Raw genomic sequence first — 22275 nt, 5'->3', positions numbered from 1 at the left:
ATTGTTGGACTCTGCAAGGAGTAGGTGACTCCTGTGAAAAACACTGGCTTGAAACTACTCAGGCTCCTTCAGGGCATTGTGCCGGTTTTGTGATTATCCGATTATACGTTTTTATAGCATCTCTTCGTGTGGCCTCAGTTTATTTCAACCTGTATGGGTAAGGGTCGGAGCTAAACTCTGTGGGACAGCGGCCCTCTATGACCGAGTTTGAGGAACCCTGTTCTATAGCATCATGGTAAAACACATTATATGTCATAAAAATATCTGCAGTATTGAAGGTCCCAATGAGCACAGTGGACTATGTCATCCGTAAATGAAAGCAATTTGGAACCACCAGGATTTTTCCTACCACTGGTCGCCTGGCCAAACTATGTAATCAGGGGAGAAGGGCCTTAGTCAGGGGGGTGACCATGAACCAGATGGTCACTCTGACAGAGCTCCAGCATTTCTCTGTGAAGAGAGGAGAACCTTCCAGAAGAACAACCATCTCTGCAGCACTCCACCAATCAGGTCTTCATGTCCCAGTATCACACAGCATCAAATCAATTTTACAAAAGAAAAATATTACCAAAAAACGGCAAACAATATCCTTACTATTTGCATTTATATAGTTTTACAATTTGTCATTTGCATTTAGCATTGTTTTTCCCTGCTTTTCACAACCCTAGAGAACAGACCTGCAATTCATTTTTGGGTCATGACCAATCAGGAACTATTTTAAGAGGGTATATGTGGATGACAAATATCGATGTTGGATCATTTTGTGTTTGTTTATGTGTGTTTATGAACTCAACTCAACTCCAAAGTCCATAGAAACGTCATTGTGTATTCTTATGTATTGCTGTATTGTCACAGCTTCATGGTTGGTGATATTTCATTTCTAAAGCACTGCCCAGGCAATTCCTTGCGACGGAAACTATATCTGTCAGCCAGTGGTAGCTGGGCTATAAAATCCCTTTGTCTCAACACCCTGTTGTTCTGCCTCCTGTCCGTGGCCATCAACCAGACACAACCCATGTACAGCGTCCATGCTTACTTTAAAGAATTGACTCTGTCTTAAGAATATTTTCAGTTTAGTGTTGTCATTATTTTGTAAGTTTCATCTGAAATCTCTTGAATTTCCTTTTTTTTAGAGTTCAACAAGACATCACAATGGGCGAGTAAGTACAAGTCTTTTTTTTAAAGGTTATTTATTATTTATGATACACATTAGTATGCTAACATAAAGAATTCCATTATTTTCCATGTAAATTATGTGATACTGGTGCTAGTTTTTTAGTGAATATTTCAGAGTGGCTATACAACCTTCCCTCCAATATTGACCAGGAAAAATATATATATTAATATATAGCGACAACAATCCTCGCTACATATCTTACACAAAATGAATTATTATAAGTCGTGACAGCTTAATTTGTCAGCAGACATGTGGAGTGCTTGAGATTCCACAACAAAGATTTTATTATGTGACTGCAGATGACATATGCCTGGCATAGAATTGAACAATGCATTATTTAGTGATTAAGAAATGTTTCAAATTACTTTAGTCAAACAGTTTGATTAATCAAAATCAAATAAATTATAAAATGTATTTGATATATTTTATATTAATTTTATACTTTTAATAAATGCCTCACTGATAATGATTTCCCTTTTTTTGTTTCTTAACAAACAATACTGACAGTCAGGTGAGCATTTGTTGTTCAAACTGTTTTCCATGTCTAGCATAAGAGCTATATATTGCTTTTTGCATTTACATAAATATAGTATTAATATGCAGGCTTTTGAATTTGGCAGCTACGAAGGCCTGGAAATCCAAAAATGGACATCAAAGTATGTCCTGATTGTTTGACAAATCATGCCATGCTAATCAATATTTTATAAATATTCTACCAATAATTTCCAAAATACCTAATTTCCCTTATCTTTTTTTAACAGCCTAAGTCCAAGATTTCAGCATCACGGAAACTTTCTCTAAAGGTTAGATTTATCTTTTTGACTTGTTCGGTATTTTTTGTGACATTTTTCATTAAAGCTCCTCTTCCATCTTCAATCAGATGATGCTTCTTAACAGAGCAATGGAGGATTTGGAGAAAGAGAAACAGGACAGGGATGAAGAGAAAAATCGCTACCTTACAGAAAAACACCCTCCTTTGCAGCTTTCTGGACTCTCTCTGGATGATTTACAGGTGATGCTTTCAGTTGAAGTCAGTTGAAGACAAAACATGCTGTATAGCTTCATTAATATTAAGTCTTAGACCAATTGTATTTACTAATGTTGTATATTCACCTACAGAATCTGTGTAAGCAACTCCATGCAAAAATTGATGCAGTAGATGAAGAGAGATTCGAATATGAGGATAAAGTCATCAAACACAACAAAGATGTAAGTCTAAACCAACAGATAAGATATATTCCGTATAGCAACTCATAGCCAACATTTCATGGTGAGGCCAATGTGGACACAATTTTGTTTTAAGGTATGGGCTCCAAATGGATTTGTCCATGGGTTCCATGCAGCCTGAAATAGTCCATATGAATCTCATATAGACTCTAACTGGGGCAAATTCAGATAGGATCAACACAGAATATGTGAACATACCCATACCTCAAGCCCATATTGTGCCTACACTGGCCACTCCATGAGATGTTGGCTGGAATCTTGCATTCACTGTATACTGCAGAGTTTACACACCAGAAGCAGCTTAAGAGAGTGGACGTTGAGTGTTAGTTACCCACCCCTGACTACACCATATGTCTCCAAGGAGGTTCGCAGACCTGCACAGTTTAACTTTTAATTCATCAGTTTAAACTTACATATACTTGATGGAGAGTAGATTTAAATGTATGATTGGCGCGTTGTCTTGGGGGAGGGCTTCGAACTCGAATTTGGCTCAAACCAAGGGTTTTTAAATAATTAGAACTAAAAGTGCGGGGAAGGGGTGGTGGAACTGACAAACTATCCACTTTCTTGCTGCATGGAAAACTATCAACTTTCTTACTGCGTAAAAACGTCTCGGTTACGACTGTAACCTTAGTTCCCTGAGGGGGAACGAGAAACTATAAAGAAAGCTGTCAAACTCACGCCGTTCGCTTTCGGGCATGCTAGGAGTATGGCATGGTGACGCAGCGTCTCGTTCCCTCTCAGGGAACTAAGGTTACAGTTACGTAACCGAGACGTTCCCTATCATGGGAACTCGAGGAGCAGCACCACATTAGGAACGAGAATTCCTACATTCCCATACGAGTCTAGATGCAAATGCAAATTCCAAGCACGAGGGTGCAATGGATAGGGCTTGTAAATCTCCTATTCTTTTTAGAGAGGATATGGCAAGAAGAAATATTGTCTTCAGAGTGAGAAATTTCTCCAAAACTTCCTCGAGCGCTTGAAGGAAGCCTCGGAAAGGCCCCGAAGGACAATATAAATATCCCAGGCCGGCACCCTGGTGCATGTAACAGGCCTCAGCCTCAAATTTCCACAGAGGAAACGGGATCTACTGGGTGTTGCCCTAAAGAAACTCCACTCAAAGGAGTGTGTTAAGCTGCTATGGCCACCATGCACACCTTTAGTGTGGAGGAGGCTAACCCAGCAGAGAATCTGTCCTGCGGGGACTCCAGCACAGCGCTCGCAGGGCAGTTTACTGGATCCCACAGGATCATAAGGTGAAGAGTCTCCACTTTAGAGAGTAAAGTTTTCTTGTGAAGGGAGCTAAAGAGTGTAGAATGGTTTCAACAACCTCGGTTGAGAGACCAGATCTTATGAGCTGGGCCCCCTCAGAGGCCAAGCTCACAGTTTCCACAACTCCGGGTGAGGATGTATGAAGACACCGCTCGCCTGAGAGAGAAGGTCCCTCCTGATCGGAATCTCCAGTGGAGAGCCGTCGAGGAGAGACACAAGCCAGAACGCGGCTACTAACAGAAGACGGGCCCCGTCTCGGTGTACTCTCTCTAGAACTCCCGGAAGCAGAACAATTGAGGGAAAGGCGTACAGAGGCAGCCTCGGCCACCCCTGCACCATAGTGTCCAGTCCAAGAAGAGCTTAATGCATTAGGGAGAACTACAGACGACAATGTGTGTCTTCTTGAGTACCAAACAGGTCAACTTGCGCCCTGCCAAACTTCTCCCAGAGGAGTTCCACCACCTCGTTGTGGAGTCTCCATTCCCCGGGTCTCGGTCTGCTTCCACATTCTGACTCCCTGGGATGTACATTGCCCTAACTGACAGCAATTTCCCTTGAGCCCAGAGAAGGATAAGGCATGCCAACTTGTATAAGCGACGGGACCTTAAACCTCCCTGATGGTTTATGTAGGAGACCACCGATGTGCTGTCTGTGCATACTAGCACATGATGGCCATTGAGATGTGGCAGGAAGTGCTTCAGAGCCTGAAACACTGCCAACATTTCCAGGCAATTTATGTGCCACAAATGCTGGTGTTCCTGCCACAGACTCTGAGCTGATCGACCACACATAGTTGCCCCATCCCCCCCCCCCCAACCCGTCAGGGAGACATCTATTGTCAGAGATGCATGCTGACAAAGTGCCCCCATGGAAGGGCCTTGGGTCAGAAGCCAAGGATCTTTCCACATAATCAAGGTGCAGAGACACCACTGCGTTGCCTTGATTACAAGAAAGGGGTTTACCCTCTGGGAAAAGCCCTTGGTTTTGAGCCATCACTCTAAAGGTCTCATGTACAGCAGGCCTGATGGAATCACGTTGGACACAGCTGCCATTAGACCTAAAAGTCTCGTAAACTGTTTTAAAGTGAGTGGCTGGCCTAGTTTCACCCCTTTCATGGCTGAAAGGATCAAGCCTATACGACGCTCTGACAGACACATCTTGCCGTCTCCTTTGTGGCCCAGAGAGCGAGATTGGCTGAAGATCGGAGCTCATCGATCAAATTAGCTCTGTTCTCGTGGCTCTCACCCAGCTCTCAGCAGGTCAGCCTGGTATGCCTGCATGATGGACATGTTGTGCAGACATGCGGCGGCCTGATTTGCTGCCAAGTACGCTTTGCCCACTAATGAAGAAGTGACTTTTAAAGGCTTGTGGCCAAAACTGGAGCTTTTATGGGCGATGCAGACTCAGGCAAGAGATGGCTCGCGAGCGTTTATTCAACCCGCGGCATCTGACCATATCTGTGTCTTTTAAATTCTGCGATATTACTATAGACAGAAGTTTGCAGGGTGAAAATTAAAAAAAAAACAGCAGACTTCTACATGGAAGCTGGGCAGAGCGCGCAGGGAGAAAAAGCTTGTTGAGTCTGATTTTTATGGCAGCTCGCTCAGCCACACCCACAGGAGAACTGGGGATGCTGCAGACATCAACCTTCTCAGAGGAAGATGGTCCCCCGGGCGGGAGAATCCGCAGTGCGGGCTCTCGAACCCAGAGAAATGTTGTTTGATCTGCCAGGTGAATCCCAGAGGGATCGCAGCACGCGAAAAGGCAGAGCCTAACACTACTCGCACACTTTAGCACCAACTGCAGGTGCTGCTCTCCTAAACAAACAACACACATTAAGTGTGTATCCCCGCTTGTGACGTAGCTTGAGCAGGGAGCAACACACTTTCTGAACTGTTGCATTAACATGCACATTCTTAAGCAGATTATGCCTAATAAGCCGACAATGAACATGGTCATGTAAACGCGGTAACCCATTTTCTTTTATCAGCATAAGGTCATAAATGGCGTAAGCATAAACCGGTCGACACAGGTAGTTCCCTTTCGGGGAATTCGAGCTGCGTCGAAACGCTGTGAGAACGCCTCTGCGTTAATGCGTCGTGAAGCGCCTGTAGAACCATTCCATCGGAAAAAAGATCGATCGTCGGCGTGATGACGTCATCGACCGGAAGCTATAAAGCGTCCGTGAAAACAAACAGGAACTAGCTTCTGAGCCTTCAGCAAGCGATCTGTGTGAACCTGTCTGTCTATTTGGTGTTTTTGTCTGTCTATTATCAGAGATTTTCCACCCTTTTTGTTAAATATTCCTATATTAACAAAGAAAAGAGAAAATAAATAGATAGAAATGGCGAGTGAAAGCAGCAATTTCAGGAAGTGTGTTCCTCCCTGCCCACGCTACATCACGGGTGGGGATACACACTCTCTCTGTGTTGCATGCTTGGGAGCGCAGCATGCCCAGGCAGCCCTCGAGGGGGCTGCTTGCGAGCATTGCAAGAGACTACCGCTGAGAACGCTGCGCTCCCGCCAGGCACTCTTCGAGGAGGGTGCCTCGGCTCGTGTTCCCCGCGGCTCTGGTCCCGCTGCCGCCGAGGCGGAGCAGAGGCTGCAGTCGTGGGGATCAAGGTTATTATAGTTTTGCTTTTTAAAATTAGTTTTTATTTTATTATCGTTTTCAATTTTGCTACAAATTTCAGTTTAGTTTTAGTTAGTTTTACAAATGGTTTTGCTAGTTTTAGTTTAGTTTTTATTTTGCAAATACATTTCTATTTAGTTTTTATTTATTTAGTTTCAGTTTTAGTTTTAGTAATTATAGTTTAGCAGAGTTACCATAATGAAGTGTAGAGACCAAATCAAGGTTTTTAATTTCAGCAAAGTTTAATTAACAGATTAGAGTTTAATCTTACTAAACATCCTTAAGTGAAATAACTTGATAAACGAGCATTATTGTTTAAACCCAGGACAGTCTTACAAAACATGTATAAAGTTGGGTCTTCACCTTTGAGCAAAAAAGCTTGAGTCAAACTATGACCTATACAGGATCTATCTTAAAGAACAAAATAGATGCAATGTAAAATATAAAAGTAAAAAATATTAATTCCAGACAAACTCACTCATAACAGATGAAATATTGTTAAACAATTAAAAGCTTATTTTAATTTCTTCAGTAGTACAATGTAGGCTAGCAGTGTCTACACACTGTTTTGCTCTGTGTGTGTGTGTGTGTGTGTGTGTGTGTGTGTGTGTGTGTGTGTGTGTGTGTGTGTGTGTGTGTGTGTGTGTGTGTGTGTGTGTGTGTGTGTGTACATGTTTTTCTAGCCTGGTGAGGACTTCAAACTGAATGCACACAGACTCGTGTCACCGTGGGGACCTAAATTGAGGTCCCCATGGGTACAAAAGCTTATAAATCATACATAATGAGTTCTTTTGAAAATGTAAAAAGTTTCCTGTGATGGGTAGGTTTAGGGGCAGGGGCAGTGTAGGGGGATAGAATATATGGTTTGTATGGTATAAAAACCGTCTATATGGCAAGTCCCCACAAAGATAGCGCACCAGACATGTGTGTGTGCGTGTGTGTGTGTGTGTGTGTGTGTGTGTGTGTGTGTGTGTGTGTGTGTGTGTGTGTGTGTGTGTGTGTGTGTGTGTGTGTTTGTTGTGCAATAATTGTAAAGGGGACCAATGTCCTCACTTATCTAGTAAAATATTATGATAACTTACTAGTAAGGACATTTGACTGGTCCTTAATAGTTAAAAAGGCTTATAAATCGGCCAAAACATGTTTTTATTTAAATCTATTGTTTTGCACGTTCTTGGGATGGGTAGGTTTAGGGATAGGAATTGAGTTAGGAGATATAAAATATCATTAACCTGATATAAAATCAATGGAAGTCCATGCAATGTCCTCACTTATATAGTGAAACAAACCCGTGTGTGTGTGTGTGTCCTGGCATTCCCTACTTTGTGGGGAAATGTCTCCACACAGATAATAATATTATTAGTAGTAAATGATTATGATAACACCTTTGAGCCTGTCAATATTATGCAAACATGAAATCTCAAACGCACAGTAGGCTAGTAACGTTAACGTTATTTGCTAATATAGTTGCTGACTTTTGCGCCTGCGTCTCTCGTCACGTAAGAAACGGCATTCTAAAGCAGTGAGCTTAAAAGAAGTTCAACGTGCATCTCATTACCTTGTGTTATTTCCCCTTTCACTGCCACGGACGCATTGATTCTTTGTGAATTGCCGTTTAGGACTGGCGATGTGTTGACTGTCTAAACGCGTCCGTCACAGGACAGCGATTAATCTCCTCAGCTCACTTGACGCGCAGTAGCGCAACAGACACTCCCTCAACCGCCACAGTCAGATTTTCCACCACATTAAAGAGAGCTTATTAACAACGAAAACGAATATTTATTTTTGCTAATTATTATTTTATTTCAGTTAGTTTTTTAGTAAGAGTAGTTAGTTTCGTTTAGTTTAAGTTTTTTATTTATTCAGATTTTTAAATTTTATTTCAGTTTACGAAAATGTTTTTTGACCAATAGTTTTAGTCTTAGTTTCAGTTTTCGTTTACGAAAATAACCTTGGTGGGGATCACAATTGGATGTTGCAGAGGGGTTAGAGATGGGCGCTGCCTTATCTCTGCCCTCACCTGCACCATCCAGCGGCTTTTCTCGGGGCATGGAAGCACGCATGGCGGTTTCTTCCCCCCCGAGAGAGTCGCCGGTGCTTCATCTGTCCAGCTCTGAGGAGGTGGACGTTGAAAGCATCGAGACTGAAGACTCGCCACTTCAGTCCCCTGCATGCGAGGAGCTCGTTGAGGTTCTGACGCGAGCGGTGGCCAGGCTTAACATCGACTGGCCAACCGAGAGATATGAGGCAGGAAGAAAGCGTGCAAGTAAATTAGACGAGAGATTCCTGCCTTCTCGCGCTTCAGAGCCTCAGCGGCAGGGCTTGCCATTCTTTCACGACTTGCACACTGAGGTGGCAAGATCGTGGAAGAGACCGGCATCATACCGTGTTTTCAGCCCACAGACTTCGGTCTATAGTAACATCGCTGGGCTGAAACAGTATGGGTATGGGCGATGCCAAAGGTTGAAGAGACGCTCGCGAGCCATCTCTCGCCTTCCTCGGCATCGTCCCTTAAAGCCCCGTCTTTGCCCACCAGACCTCTAAAAACAACGTCGGCGTTGGTGGGCAAAGCGTACTCGGCAGCGGGTCAGGCGGCTGCGTGCCTGCACACTATGGCAATAGTGCAGGCATACCAGGCTGACCTGCTGAGGGATCTGGACAGTAGTGATGCAGTGGAGGGAGATATTATTACTGAACTTCGTTCGTCAGCCGATTTAGCTCTCCGGGCCACCAAGGAGACGGCCAGATGTGTGGGCCGCTCTATGGCAGCCCTGGTGGCCACGGAGAGGCATCTATGGTTGAACCCCACTGACATCAAAGAGAGGGAGAAAGCCTTTCTGCTGGATGCGCCGCTTTCTCCTGGAGGCCTCTTCGGTGACGCAGTCCATACTGTCACCGAGAGGTTCCAGGAGTCCAAAAAGCAAGCTGCGGCGCTCAAGCAGTTTCTCCCTCTCAGGGTTCAGGTCCCTGGGGCTGCTGCTGACATCAAGCAGCCCAAACCGAGTACGAGCGCCTCGCACAGGGCAAAACAGAAGCAGAGCGTCGCTACCCGAACTCCCCCTCAGCGCGGGGACGAGGGGCGGCGCTCTCAGACGAGGCCATCGAGGGGCAGGGCTGATCTGAGGACAGTCCTGATCACCAAGAAGGCCTCGTCAAAGCGTTCCTGACGCCAGAAGTGTCAGGACGCTGAGGGTGGTTCCCCCCATAGGGAAACGGTGTTTACCCCTGCCAACGGTACCCGTTTCCCTGCGGCACCCTCTGGGGGCCACGCTGCCAACCCCGCCGCAATGCCGGGGCGCAGTCGGTCTCCGCGGGCCACCCGAGGGTGGTCCGTGCCCCCCTCGGGGGGCCCCTGAGCAGTCAAGTCAGTCGTTCCCTGCCGGTTCGCCGCTTCAGGGCACTGTGCTTGTTGCTCAAAGTACACCAGAGGCCAGCCTCGAGAGGCTGGTTCCCTTAGTAGATTTTCTAGACGAGTGGAAATGTCTATCAAATATATCTCATTGGGTCCTGCAGATAATAGAAAGGGGGTACGCCATTCAATTCAAAAGTCGGCCACCTCCTTTCAGCGGTGTCCTACCTACAGAGGTGGGCCCGGAGCAGGCTCTGGTAATGGCACAGGAAGTACAGACACTCCTGCAAAAAGGGGCTATAGAGAGGGTTCCCCCTCCCAGCAGGGAGTCTGGGTTTTACAGCCGTTACTTCATCGTGCCGAAGAAGGATGGGGGCTTACGCCCGATATTAGATCTGCGTCTACTAAATCGCTCGGTGACCAAGCTCAAGTTCAAGATGCTCACACTCAGACAGATTGTGTCGCAGATCAAACTAGAGGATTGGTTTGTCACCATAGACCTCAAAGATGCATATTTTCATGTCTCCATCCTTCCACATCACAGGAAGTTTCTCAGGTTTGCCTTCGGGGGAGAGGCATACCAATATCGAGTACTTCCTTTCGGTCTAGCACTGTCACCCCGCACATTCACCAAGTGTGTGGATGCAGCTCTGGCGCCGTTGCGTCTGCAGGGCATCCGCATACTGAATTATATCGACGACTGGCTGATTCTAGCGAATACAGAGCAGATGGCGGTTCAGCATCGAGATGCTGTTCTCGCACATATGTCGAAGTTGGGGTTGAGGCTGAACGCCAAGAAGAGTGTGCTTTCTCCGGCTCAGAGAACCACTTTTCTAGGTGTGAGCTGGGACTCGGTAATAATGCGGGCGCAATTATTGCCAACACGCATAGCATCGATCCTGGCAGCAGTCAAAGAACAGAAGCTAGGCCGGGCCGTCACTGTGAAACAGTTCCAGAAACTGTTAGGTCTCATGGCAGCAGCGTCCAATGTTATACCTCTTGGCCTACTGTACATGAGGCCACTGCAGTGGTGGCTCAAAACAAAAGGATTCTCCCCGAGGGGAAATCCACTCCGCACGATCACAGTCACGCGGCGATGCCTACGTGCTCTGGTCATGTGGAAAAACCCGGGTTTTTTATCTCAGGGTCCCGTGTTAGGGGCTCATGTTCGTCGCGTAACGCTAACGACAGATGCCTCTCTCACGGGCTGGGGGGCGACCATGAGTGGTCGCTCATCCCAGGGTCTATGGCAGGAACATCAGCGGCACTGGCACATAAATCGGCTAGAGATGCTCGCAGTGTTTCTTGCATTGAAACAGTTCCTGCCCGACCTCAGGGGCCACCATGTGCTAGTCAGGTCAGACAACACATCGGTGGTCGCCTATATAAATCATCAGGGGGGTCTGAGGTCCCGTCCATTGGACAAATTGGCACATCGGATCCTCCTGTGGGCCCAGGGGAAATTACTGTCGATCAGAGCAGTATATATCCCGGGGGTCCTGAATCAGGAAGCGGACAGCCTGTCGAGGCAGGGGCCGAGGCCCGGGGAATGGAGACTCCACCCAGAGGTGGTGGAGCTCCTATGGAAGGTATATGGGAGAGCAGAAATAGACCTATTTGCTTCGGCGGAGAATTCTCACTGCCCGCAGTGGTTTTCTCTGACCCATCCAGCCCCGCTGGGGTTGGATGCCATGGTACAGGAGTGGCCGAGGCTACCTCTGTACGCCTTCCCCCCGATTGTCTTGCTTCCAGGAGTTCTGGAGAGGGTACGCCGGGACGGGGCCCAGGTACTTCTAGTGGCTCCGTACTGGCCGACCCGAGTATGGTTTTCGGACCTGATATCTCTCCTGGAAGGCTCTCCGATGGAGATTCCGACCAGGAGGGATCTACTCTCTCAGGCGGGCGGGAGATTCCTGCACCCACGCCCAGAGATGTGGAAACTGTGGGCCTGGCCTCTGAGGGGGCTAGGCTCATAGAGGAAGGTCTCTCGGCCGAGGTCGTAGAGACCATCCTTCACTCCAGAGCTCCATCCACGAGGAAACTGTACGCTCTGAAATGGAAACTTTTCTCAGCATGGTGCAGAGAACGCCAGTGGGACCCAGTTAACTGCCCGGTTGGTACAGTGCTGGAGTTTCTGCAGGCAAGGTTCTCGGCAGGGTTGACCCCCTCCACAATAAAGGTGTACGTGGCGGCCTTGGGTGCCTTCCACGTCCCTTTGGGTGGAGTGTCTTTGGGAAGACACCCTCTGATTACACGTTTCCTCCGTGGCACTTTAAGGTTGAGGCCTGTTATGCACTCGAGGGTCCCAGCATGGGACTTAGCCATTGTTTTGCAGGGCTTGTCCGAGCCTCCGTTTGAACCCTTGGAGGAGGTTTCGGATAAGTTCCTCACCCTCAAGACTATGTTCCTTTTGGCTATTTCATCTCTCAAAAGAATAGGAGATATTCAGTCCCTGTCTGTAGGGCCCTCATGTCTAGAGTTTGCGCCGGGGATGGTGAAAGCCTTTCTACATCCCAGGCCGGGTTATGTCCCCAAGGTTCCTACGAGCCCACGGGGCCCCATTACTCTTCAAGCGTTCTGTCCTCCTCCTTTCACGACATCAGACCAGGAAAGATTAAATCTGCTGTGCCCTGTTAGAGCACTAGATACTTATGTCCACAGAGCTGCCCTGTGGAGGAAAACTGATCAGCTGTTTGTCTGTTTCGGGCCCCTTAAGAAAGGGGCCCCAGTATCTAAGCAGAGAATGAGCAAGTGGGTGGTCGAGGCCATCTCACTTGCTTATGAGGCGGCCGGGCAGCCGTCTCCACTGGCTGTCCGGGCGCATTCTACCAGGGGTATGGCTGCTTCTAAAGCACTGTTGTCGGGGGCTTCCCTCCATGACATCTGTAACGCGGCCGGTTGGTCGTCTCCATTAACTTTTGTCAGGTTCTACGAACTAGACCTGGCATCTACTGTTGGGGCACAGGTACTCTTGTAACCGTGTGCGCTTCGGCTTCACACATACGAGACACTTGGTCCTATGGCGATGTGGGTATAAGCGTTCTCACAGCGTTTCGACGCAGCTCGAGTTCCCCAAAAGGGAACGTCTCAGGTTACGTATGTAACCCTAGTTCCCTGAGGGAACGAGACGCTGGTCGCTTTGCCATACTCCCGGCGTGTCCGTGATCACTTACTTCAGGCTTTATCAGAAGTTAGTTCCTGTTTGTTTTCACGGACGCTTTATAGCTTCCGGTCGATGACGTCATCGCGCCGACGATCGATCTTTTTTCCGATGGAATAGTTCTACAGGCGCTTCACGACGCATTAATGCAGAGGCGTTCTCACAGCGTTTCGACGCAGCGTCTCGTTCCCTCAGGGAACTAGGGTTACATACGTAACCTGAGACGTTTTTTGCCCCTCACCCCGAATTCGCGCTGCATGTAAACACAATAACCTGCTTTCTTTCGGCTTATTGAAGAGCGGATGTGTGATATGTGACAAAAACGCAAACTCAGAGCAGATTTAAACGCATCCAGAGCGAGCTAGCATTTTGCATGAAATAAGGACATATCACAAACGCAGACTCTTTTAAGACCCAGAAAATTGTAAAGATGTGTTATTCTCATCTCATACAGGGATAATATGAGCTGGTAAAGTTCCCGTTTACACAGTGCATGCTTTATTTAACATCACAACATTTGATACGGACATTATTATTTTTGACGTCACTACAAGGAAATAACCGGTTTATTAATAAAGTAATGTAAACGCAGTTTACTTGCATTGTCAGATGACTTTTTTGCATGTAAACGGTGAAAACTGATTGTTTCAATAAGCTGATTTTTTTGAGTTATCAGTTTACTGGTGTGAATGTAAACACACCCAATGTCAGTATGTTGTGTGAGTGCAAACGAAAATAATAAAAGTCTGAACTCAGACACAAACACAGAATGACAGAAGAATGACACAGAGCGCTTGTTGAAGGCAACAGAAGCTAATGGCTTGTGTTTGCCGGCTTGCTTGATAGATTCCGGGTCTATGACGTCACCCTCCTATGACATTCTGTTTCTCTATTGGACTGATGCCACACATGCTTCAGGACGCAATCATGCTGCGACAAAGAGACTGAGGCGTTCGGATCCATCTCCAGTATTTTATTAATACAGGTAAATAAGGAAAATCCAAGAAACGTAGGTCAAACAGGCATAGGTCAGAGGCAGGCGGCTTAGGTTCAAAAACGATAACAAAGTCCAAGTCAAAAATACAAGAGCAAACACGAGAAATGAGCTAGAGACAGCGTGTAGGTGAATCAAGACTTCACAAATGAACAAAGAACGATGCAGTCCAGATAAAGGTGAGCTGAGGGTCCACAGGGTGATAATGATACAATGATAATGAGGTTAATCAGGAGAATGCAGTCCTAATACGCAGGAGAGAGGGATCTGGTGAAACCAGGAGGAGGCGCAGTTGAGCGTTCTGTGACACATGCAGCGGCGTTCCCAATGTGGTGATGCAGCTCGGGTTCAACTTTGGGTTCATTAGCCTATTATGCTTAATAAAAAACACAACAGCACACAATAACAAACTCACTTAAATAGGCGCTTTTACATTTCAATTTGAAACCAAAACTTCCGCGATCATCTTGTCTGTCAGCTCGAAATCTGACTCCTGCTGCGTTTGTGCTGCGACACACTTTTGGACATTTGGATCAAGTTTTATTAAGCAGACACGTTTACTTTTTATTTGTACTGTCTGTTCTCTAACTGAACTAAATTACTTTATTACTATACAAAATCTAAACAACTGTGGGGGCGATGTCACGGTGTGCACGTGATGTGACTGGTGTTGGGTCTGTGTTAAAAGTTGGAATGAACATACTTGGTTATGTGTCACTAGGCAACTACTTTATTCATTTTTAAATATTAATTAATTAATTAATTAATACAGTTTTTATAAGCTCACTGCCAGTTACATAAGACACTGTAACAAAATGTTAGCCAATTCTAGTTGTATTTTTCATGTATTTATTTCTTAAATTATCCGTTGACTATATTCTGGTCTAGTGGCGATTTTTTTTTGGCCCGTGGCCAAACAAATTGCCTATCCCTGTTCTAACAGACAGCATTCTCTAGGTTTTATGCACCTCCTTAGTAATGGAAATATATTCCCTTGATTTTAGATCAATGAGCTTAAGTTGAAAGTTCAGGATCTAGGGGGGAAGTTCAAGAAACCCGCCCTGAGGAAGGTGCGTGTGTCGGCTGATGAGATGATGAGAGCTCTGCTGGGCTCCAAACACAAAGGCTCCATGGACCTCCGTGCAAATCTGAAGTCGGTCAAGAAGGAAGATATAAAGCAAGAAAAGGTAGGGAGTAAACATAAAACATATACTGTACCAAAATAGCTAATATGAATAACTGAAAACCTAAAATTTCATTTGCAAGAGCATTTATCTTTGATTATGTCCGAACAATTTGTTTTATTACAAAATCTTTTTAATCTTTAATTTATTTTCACATTATGGCAATATTACATGCCATGATTTAACATTTTTACCATTATAATCCAATGTTTCTTTTTGTCAAATAGGTCTTGACCAGTGAAGTAGGTGACTGGCGTAAGAATGTGGAAGCCATGTCTGGCATGGAGGGAAGAAAGAAGATGTTTGACGCTGCGGGAGGAGGCCAGTGAGTCCCTTCTTGAAATCAACCTGACCGGATGGCCTTGGGCTTGACAGAGATGCCCAGGACAAGACTGAAATGTTTTCTGGCTGATCCCCAGGCTTTTATATATATATATATATATATATATATATATATATATATATATATATATATATATATATATATATATATATATATATATATATATTAGCAAATTAGTAACTGCTAGTCTTTTAAATATATTAATTGCCCCAGAATGTAAACCCTATGATGATTTAATTACCCTTATAATAATAAACACCTAAGAAAAAAAGATAAAATTTTTTTTTTTAAAAGAATGCCTATGTGACCCCATGTTAAAATTCCCAGCTTTACAGCAGAAAAAAAACATGTTTACAGACTGGGACAAATTGTGTTTTTGGGCTATGCGGCTAATTTTGCCCTTTATGACAGCTGTGAGGGGGGTGCATTTTTTTATAACACATTAAAGTTCTGCATGATTAAGGGCGTGGTTACTTTGAGTGACAGGTGGATAGCCATTTATCCACTGTCTATAGTCATTGCGTCTGTCAAACTCCGCTCACATCCCGCCTCTTTGTCCATTTTCTGTTCTCCGGGAGTGACACGCGATGACACGCTAGCAAGATGGCGATGGCCAGCTCGTTTCTACTTTACGCTTCGGAACGGCTTATTTCTTATTTTATTTATTTATTTATTTTAAGAAAGTGGGAACAATGCATATTAATGAACATGAAAACAATTGTAAATATGCCAGATTATAGCCTTAGGCTAATTTCCATCTGCAGACCCCCTGCCAGATAGATGTTATGCATAAAAGAAAAAAAGAAAAAAGAAAGAAGAAACTATATATAACTCAATCAGACAAAGACAGACACAATAATACAACAAGCAATATCAGAATACACAACAAAACAGCGACAAGTTAATTAGAAAACAAAAAACAAAAAAAAACAAGTAATAATATTACTCATAATTTACAATTCATCTATATTACACCAAGTCTAAAAAAGAAGTTGATTGAATTACGGATATTGCACAAGCCCGTCTTACAAACTTAACCTCAAATATGGTCGCATATTTGGGTCTCTCTCAACCACCTTTTCAATTTTATTTTAAACGTAAGAAAAGTAGTACATTCCCTCACTGAAAGTGGGATATTGTTCCAAACCCTAGAGCCCTGAAATGACAGAACATTTTGAGAAAAAGATGTACGTCTAAATGGGGGATCACAGTCACCTCTAACGGTGGCTCGCGTTACTCGTAAACCAGAGCCACTAAGAGATTTCTGTTTGATAAACTCATTCAATGATGGAGGAGCCAGATAGTGAATAGCTTTATAAATCAGACAAGCAGATTTTAATAGTTTAAAATTAGAGAAACTTAAAAAAAACTGTATTTATCAAGAATATTGCAGTGATGGTATGAAAAAGACTTCTTATCCAAAACCTTCTATGCCCTTTTGTAGCATGATTCAACAGGTCTAATAACAGAACCCGCGTATGACCAGCTGGTAATGCAATACTCAATATGAGACAGAACCACTGAGTGTAGGAAACTGATTGCTGCTCTGTCTGTCAAGGATGCTCTAATATATTTAAAATTCATTATATTGAAATTAGTTATGTTTACAATGTTTTTAGCATGCTTTTGAAAGGACAATTTTGAATCTAAATAGACCCCAAGATATTTAAATACATCAACATTTTTCAATTCTTGTCCTCCCAGGCAGACCCTTGCTGGAACTAACGGTGTTGTCGGCTTAGAAAAGAACATTGATACAGTTTTTTGAACATTCAAGCAAAGACAAGAATCAATTAACCAATTCTGTAGATCATCTAAGGCTTTTGAAAGTTGTTTAGCTGCTTCACAAGGATTTTTTGCATATTTAAAAATGACTGTGTCATCAGCGTACATAACAGTGTCTACATTTTTGCATATATTAGGTAATTCATTGACATAAAGCAAGAACAGTAGTGGGCCCAAAACTGACCCTTGAGGGACGCCTACTGAGTAATCCAAGTAAGGTGACTTACTATTACATACCTGGACACACTGCTGTCTATCTGTTAAATAAGACCTTATCCATGCAACTGTACGATCAGTAAAATTAAATGCAGAAAGCCTGGAAATAAGTTTGAGGTGGTACACTGTGTCAAATGCCCGTTTAAAATCTATAAAGACAGCAGCAACACAACTATTTCTATCCAAATAAAATTTAACCTTTTCAATAAAAACACAGACAGCTGTTTCTGTTGAATGGCGAGATCGAAAGCCAAATTGCATTTGATGTAAGGGTGGACCGTCACTATTAAGGTGTTCTATAATTAAGTTGGCCACCCATTTTTCTGCAATCTTTGAGATAATAGGCAAAATGCTAATCGGCCTATAATTAGAGGGGTCTACTTTGTCACCAGATTTATAGATAGGATCTATAAATCGGAATGCTATGGGTGATGTCACAGACAATACCTCCATATTTATTTACAGTCTATGACGTAGACTCCATTTGCTGATATTAATTCCACATTCTTGCATCAACAAAAAATATATACTTTTTTTTAGGAATGAGGGGAAAAAAATCATACTGCCATATTTTCATACTATATATATATATATATATATATATATATATATATATATATATATATATATATATATATATATACATATATATATATATATTAGGGGTGTAACGATACGCGTATTCGTATTGAACCGTTCGGTACGAGGCTTTCGGTTCGGTACGCGGTACGCATTATGTACCGAACGGTTCTTGGACTAATTAATTAGACTTGGAAAAATAAAAAAAAGTGTGTGAAATATAATAACATGCGTTCAACAATAACCAAAACGACATAACAGGCAATGCCCCTGACACCGCCGAAGTGAAAAAAAAAAAACACCAATTATTTTAGGCTGCTCAGTCAGGTGCTCGCTTACTCAGTAGGCTACGCGCTGAATGCTCGTGGCAAAATGGCTATCGCGTTTAACAAACCAGAAATAAAGATCCTCCAATAACCAACAGGTCTGGTGTTTGGGTGAACTTTGGATTCTTTGTAAGCTATGATGGTGTTGGCAAGGATAAAAAAAAACAACGGTATGTCGCATTTGCTACATGATGGTACAGCAGCGGGAATAATTAATGTCATGTCAACTCATTTACGCCGACAACAAGACGAAAAAAAGGAGAAACAGCCACAAACTATCCCCGCAGCATTAAGGCAGACATTTTCAACTTATTCAAATGGCAAAAGACATCACCGCGGCGAGTGGCCCATTTATAGCCGCGGATATGAGACCTTACGCCCATTTTCACACAAACTCCGTCTGCAGTGCGTAGTCTATGCGGTGCATATTTTTTCCGTACCCATGTTAACGGTTGCGGACTGAAAACGCAGCATATTTGAATACGAATACGCATACGCAGCGCAAAACGCACTGCAGACGGAGTTTTAAGAACATGCTTAAAGTAATTGAGCCCCGTTACAATGTTCCTTCACGAGCCCATTTCAGCCAGTAATTCCTGCTTTGTCCCAAAAAACAAAAGCACAAACAGAGAACCAATTGGCCAAAGCAACAGCGGTTGCTCTGACAACAGACGGCTGGACGTCAAGGGCTACACAAAGCTACCTGACTGTAACGGCACATTACATTATGAATGGGAGCTGAACAGCCACGTTCTTCAGACACGCCCCCTTGAGAGTCACACCTGTTGAGGATTTGGCCATAGGGATGACAGAAGCAGTAGTGTGTGAAAAAAGTGTGGAGAGAGCTAATGTAAAGAGCTAATGTCTTATTTCTGTAACTACATAGAAGATGGGTAAAGTATAACTCCATCATTGTTCAATGTAAAAAAAAAATCATACTTTGTTAGTTTTAATAAAATAATAATCAAAAAAGGTAATTTATCTGCCAATTTTTTCTTTTTGCTGTATCTAAAACATACCGAACCGTACCGAACCGAACCGTGACACCAGTGTATCGTATCGAACCGAACCGTGAATTTTGTGAACCGTTACACCCCTAATATATATATATATATATATATATATATATATATATATATATATATATATATATATATATATATATATATATATAGGCCCTATACCTCTTTTCTCATTGATTGAGTTAATTATACACGCTCCTCCCGAACTTTGTTAATAAAACATCATTAAAAGTTGAGACACATTAAAACAGACACTTCATCCTTTGTCTTTAACCCAACCCAGAATGTATCAAATTGTAATCAAAGATGCACATTTCAAGTATGTTTGCTGACCAACTGTGTCAATGGAATATTCAGTTTAAGAATTTTGCACATTTTTGAATTAGACCACAGTAATCCTGTAATCACAGTCAGTGACCTGGTTTCATAGACAGGGCTTAGATTAAGACAAAGTTCAATTAGGCCTTAAAAACACCTTGCTGGTGTTCATCTAGAGTCAAAGCAATGGCACAGACATATTTTAAGACATTTCAGTGGAAGTTGCAGTTAAAACCCATTTTAGTTGCAGTTAAGCCATTTTAGTCTGGGACTAGATTTAAGCCTTGTCTGTGAAACAGGTTTTAACAAAAGGTTACTATTGTCTTTTTAGAGCTGCTTTACATCAGAACTGGATTCTGTTTGCATCATTGATAATTATTTCCCTGTTTATCACTGCAAAGCTGCAACAATCTGTATTCTACATAAATAAAGGTGATGACTTAAACTGCCTTAACTCTTTCAAGTGTGGTTTGTCCAAGTTTGCATGTTACACATTCCCAATGCGACGTGAACACTTAATGCAGTTTGTCTTTTGCATAACATGGAAATAAAATACTTATTTGTTTATTAACTAATGCTAGTACTAAAGCAACTAAATTGTGATTGGACACTAAAAGTCTTTGGTAGTAAATTGAGAGGGTGGCGACTAAAGTTGGCATTATCTCAAGTGGTTCACACTATATTTTTAGACTATATGTTCTTTGCAACTAATCTCATTTAACCTTGAAGAACATTTGAGCACACTGTGAACTCAAAGGTTTACAAAAGGCTCTTTAATGTGTCAGATAATACATTAAGTTAAAGTGACAGATCGCTGTTATGCTTCAGATAAAGCTGCTTGCACCTGGTATTAACTCTTAGGAACTGATATTACCTCTTCTGTGAACTCTTCCTTCTAATTACTTCATAGCATCAAATAAACACGCATGAACACCAGAAGGAATGCTTTTTCAACTGTGGAAAGATGTTCAGTACACACCGTTTTTCAAGTTCACTGACATTATTCTACAAACTCTCCTGACTGCTTTGTAAGACAAAATGGCAGATTATGATTGGTGAGATCGTCTGTCAATCAAATTCTCTGCGAAGGGCGAGTTGTCCTCGGTGTGAAAAGATAGATTTCAAAATCATAGTCACTGCTAAAGCCAGTTTCCGTGTCCAGAGATCGGGTCATCTGGGGCCTTGCCTTCGACTGTCGTCCGATCCACTTTGCACAGACCCCTTATTATCTCTCCTGCAGGTGGTGAGCCCACAGGAGGGCGGCCCCACGTCTCTCATTCGAGCTGAGCCTGGCCAGGCCCTACAGGGGTCCCCAACTCTGGGCATTGCTCTAAGTCTCTGTCTTTGTTTTTATTTCACTCATAATAGGTTTGTGAACTGCTCTTAGTCTGGGCGTCTCTGGTTAGACTGTTGCCCCCATGACTTTCTCCCGGATAAGCAGAAGATGATGGATGGATGGATGGATGGATGGACAGTCACTGCTGGAAAGGGTTCAAATTTGCACAAAATGCTGAAAAACTGAAGAATGTGTAGGATTTGAAGTATTTTTCTGAAGAACATTGGGCGGTGTCACTGCTCAGGACAAAAAAGGGACTCAATAACAACTATCACAACAAAAAAAAAAACAGACAAAAACAGCCGTGGATCATCCAGGTAATGACACACAGTATTAGAATCAAGGGAACATTAACTTTTAAACAGGGTTTAATTTTTTTATTTTTATAAATTCAGCTTTTTTTTTGTCTTGTGGACTGTAAACATCTCTTATTTATATAATATTATTAAGGACACTTCTGTTACGGTACAAGAGATGGTTAACAGAGTTTATTTGAATGGGCACCAGTAGAGAATGGCAGTGGCAGAGTGAAGTGAGGTGACGGTGAACAGGCTCTTGGGTGATGTAGAGATGGACTGGGTAGGCTCAGGAGGGAACGATGGAGAACACAGAACACACACACGCTGGACACTGGAGATCGCTGGAGTCTTGGAATTCGACGGAGATAGAGGTAACACACTTCGAGGGAGTCCTTAAGGTAAGCAGAGCAGGTTAGTACCTTGTGCAAACGAGACCGGACACTTGTGTGTGTGTGTGTGAGCGTGTGTTTTATGCTGTGTAGTGATGAGGTGCTGATGATGTGCAGGTGTGTGTAATCAGTACTACGGGGAGTGTGAACGTGGGGTGTCTGTGACATGGGAGCCTGGCGTGTCTGTGACATTAACCCCCCCCCCCCCCCCCCCCCCCCCCCCACGTTCGTCTGCTGATGGTATCCAGACGAGAGACTGACGGTCACACCTAGGAGCGATAGAAAGGCTTTTCATACCCGGGAAATGAATTGTGGAATTGTCGAGTGCAGTGGGCAGACCTTTCAAGGGGATGAGTCGACAGAACTTGGAGAATCTATCCACTACCACCAGGATGCAGGTGAAACCATCAGACGGAGGCAGATCCGTGATGAAGTCGAGTCCTAGGTGTGACCAGGGTCGAGTTGGAATGGGCAGCGGAAGGAGTTTGCCGGCAGGGAGGTGCCGGGGACTCTTACCGATGGCACACTCCCGGCCCCCTCTCACGTACCTTCTGACGTCGGCTGCCATGTTGGGCCACTAGAAGCGGTCTTGTAGCAGCAAGAGGGTTTCATTGATCCCTGGGTGGCCAGCGCCCAGTGATGAATGTGCGGAATAAATAAGGGG

At 43.7% G+C, this 22275-nt stretch overlaps 2 protein-coding genes across 2 annotated transcripts in view; one reads left to right on the top strand and one right to left on the bottom strand.

Annotated features, from left to right (window-relative positions):
* Positions 1-1803: 1803 nt before the first annotated feature.
* Positions 1804-15387, top strand: LOC137048815 (troponin I, slow skeletal muscle-like). Its single transcript, XM_067427107.1, has 6 exons — positions 1804-1833; positions 1939-1980; positions 2058-2189; positions 2297-2386; positions 14819-15001; positions 15226-15387. The coding sequence occupies exons 1-6, from the start codon at positions 1822-1824 to the stop codon at positions 15325-15327; spliced, it is 561 nt and encodes a 186-aa protein (XP_067283208.1). The 5' UTR covers positions 1804-1821; the 3' UTR covers positions 15328-15387.
* A 5913-nt stretch (positions 15388-21300) lies between these two features.
* LOC137049528 (beta-1,4-N-acetylgalactosaminyltransferase 3-like) overlaps positions 21301-22275 on the bottom strand; it is a 42875-nt gene continuing 41900 nt past the window's right edge. The window contains exon 19 of the mRNA XM_067428068.1: positions 21301-21614. Within this exon, the coding sequence (XP_067284169.1) occupies positions 21509-21614 (106 nt within the window). The 3' untranslated portion in view covers positions 21301-21508. The remainder of the gene's footprint in view (positions 21615-22275) is intronic.

Source organism: Pseudorasbora parva, chromosome 20 (genome assembly GCF_024679245.1).
Source record: "Pseudorasbora parva isolate DD20220531a chromosome 20, ASM2467924v1, whole genome shotgun sequence".
Classification (NCBI taxonomy): domain Eukaryota; kingdom Metazoa; phylum Chordata; class Actinopteri; order Cypriniformes; family Gobionidae; genus Pseudorasbora; species Pseudorasbora parva.
This window is presented reverse-complemented; position numbering and strand designations above follow the sequence as displayed.

What these genes read in the sequence shown, in the direction of transcription:
- LOC137048815 (XM_067427107.1), top strand. An exon ending in TCATCAAACACAACAAAGAT is followed by an intron (nt 2,387 to 14,818) that starts GTAAGTCTAAAC and finishes CCTTGATTTTAG; the next exon opens with ATCAATGAGCTTAAGTTGAA. An exon ending in AAGATATAAAGCAAGAAAAG is followed by an intron (nt 15,002 to 15,225) that starts GTAGGGAGTAAA and finishes TTTGTCAAATAG; the next exon opens with GTCTTGACCAGTGAAGTAGG.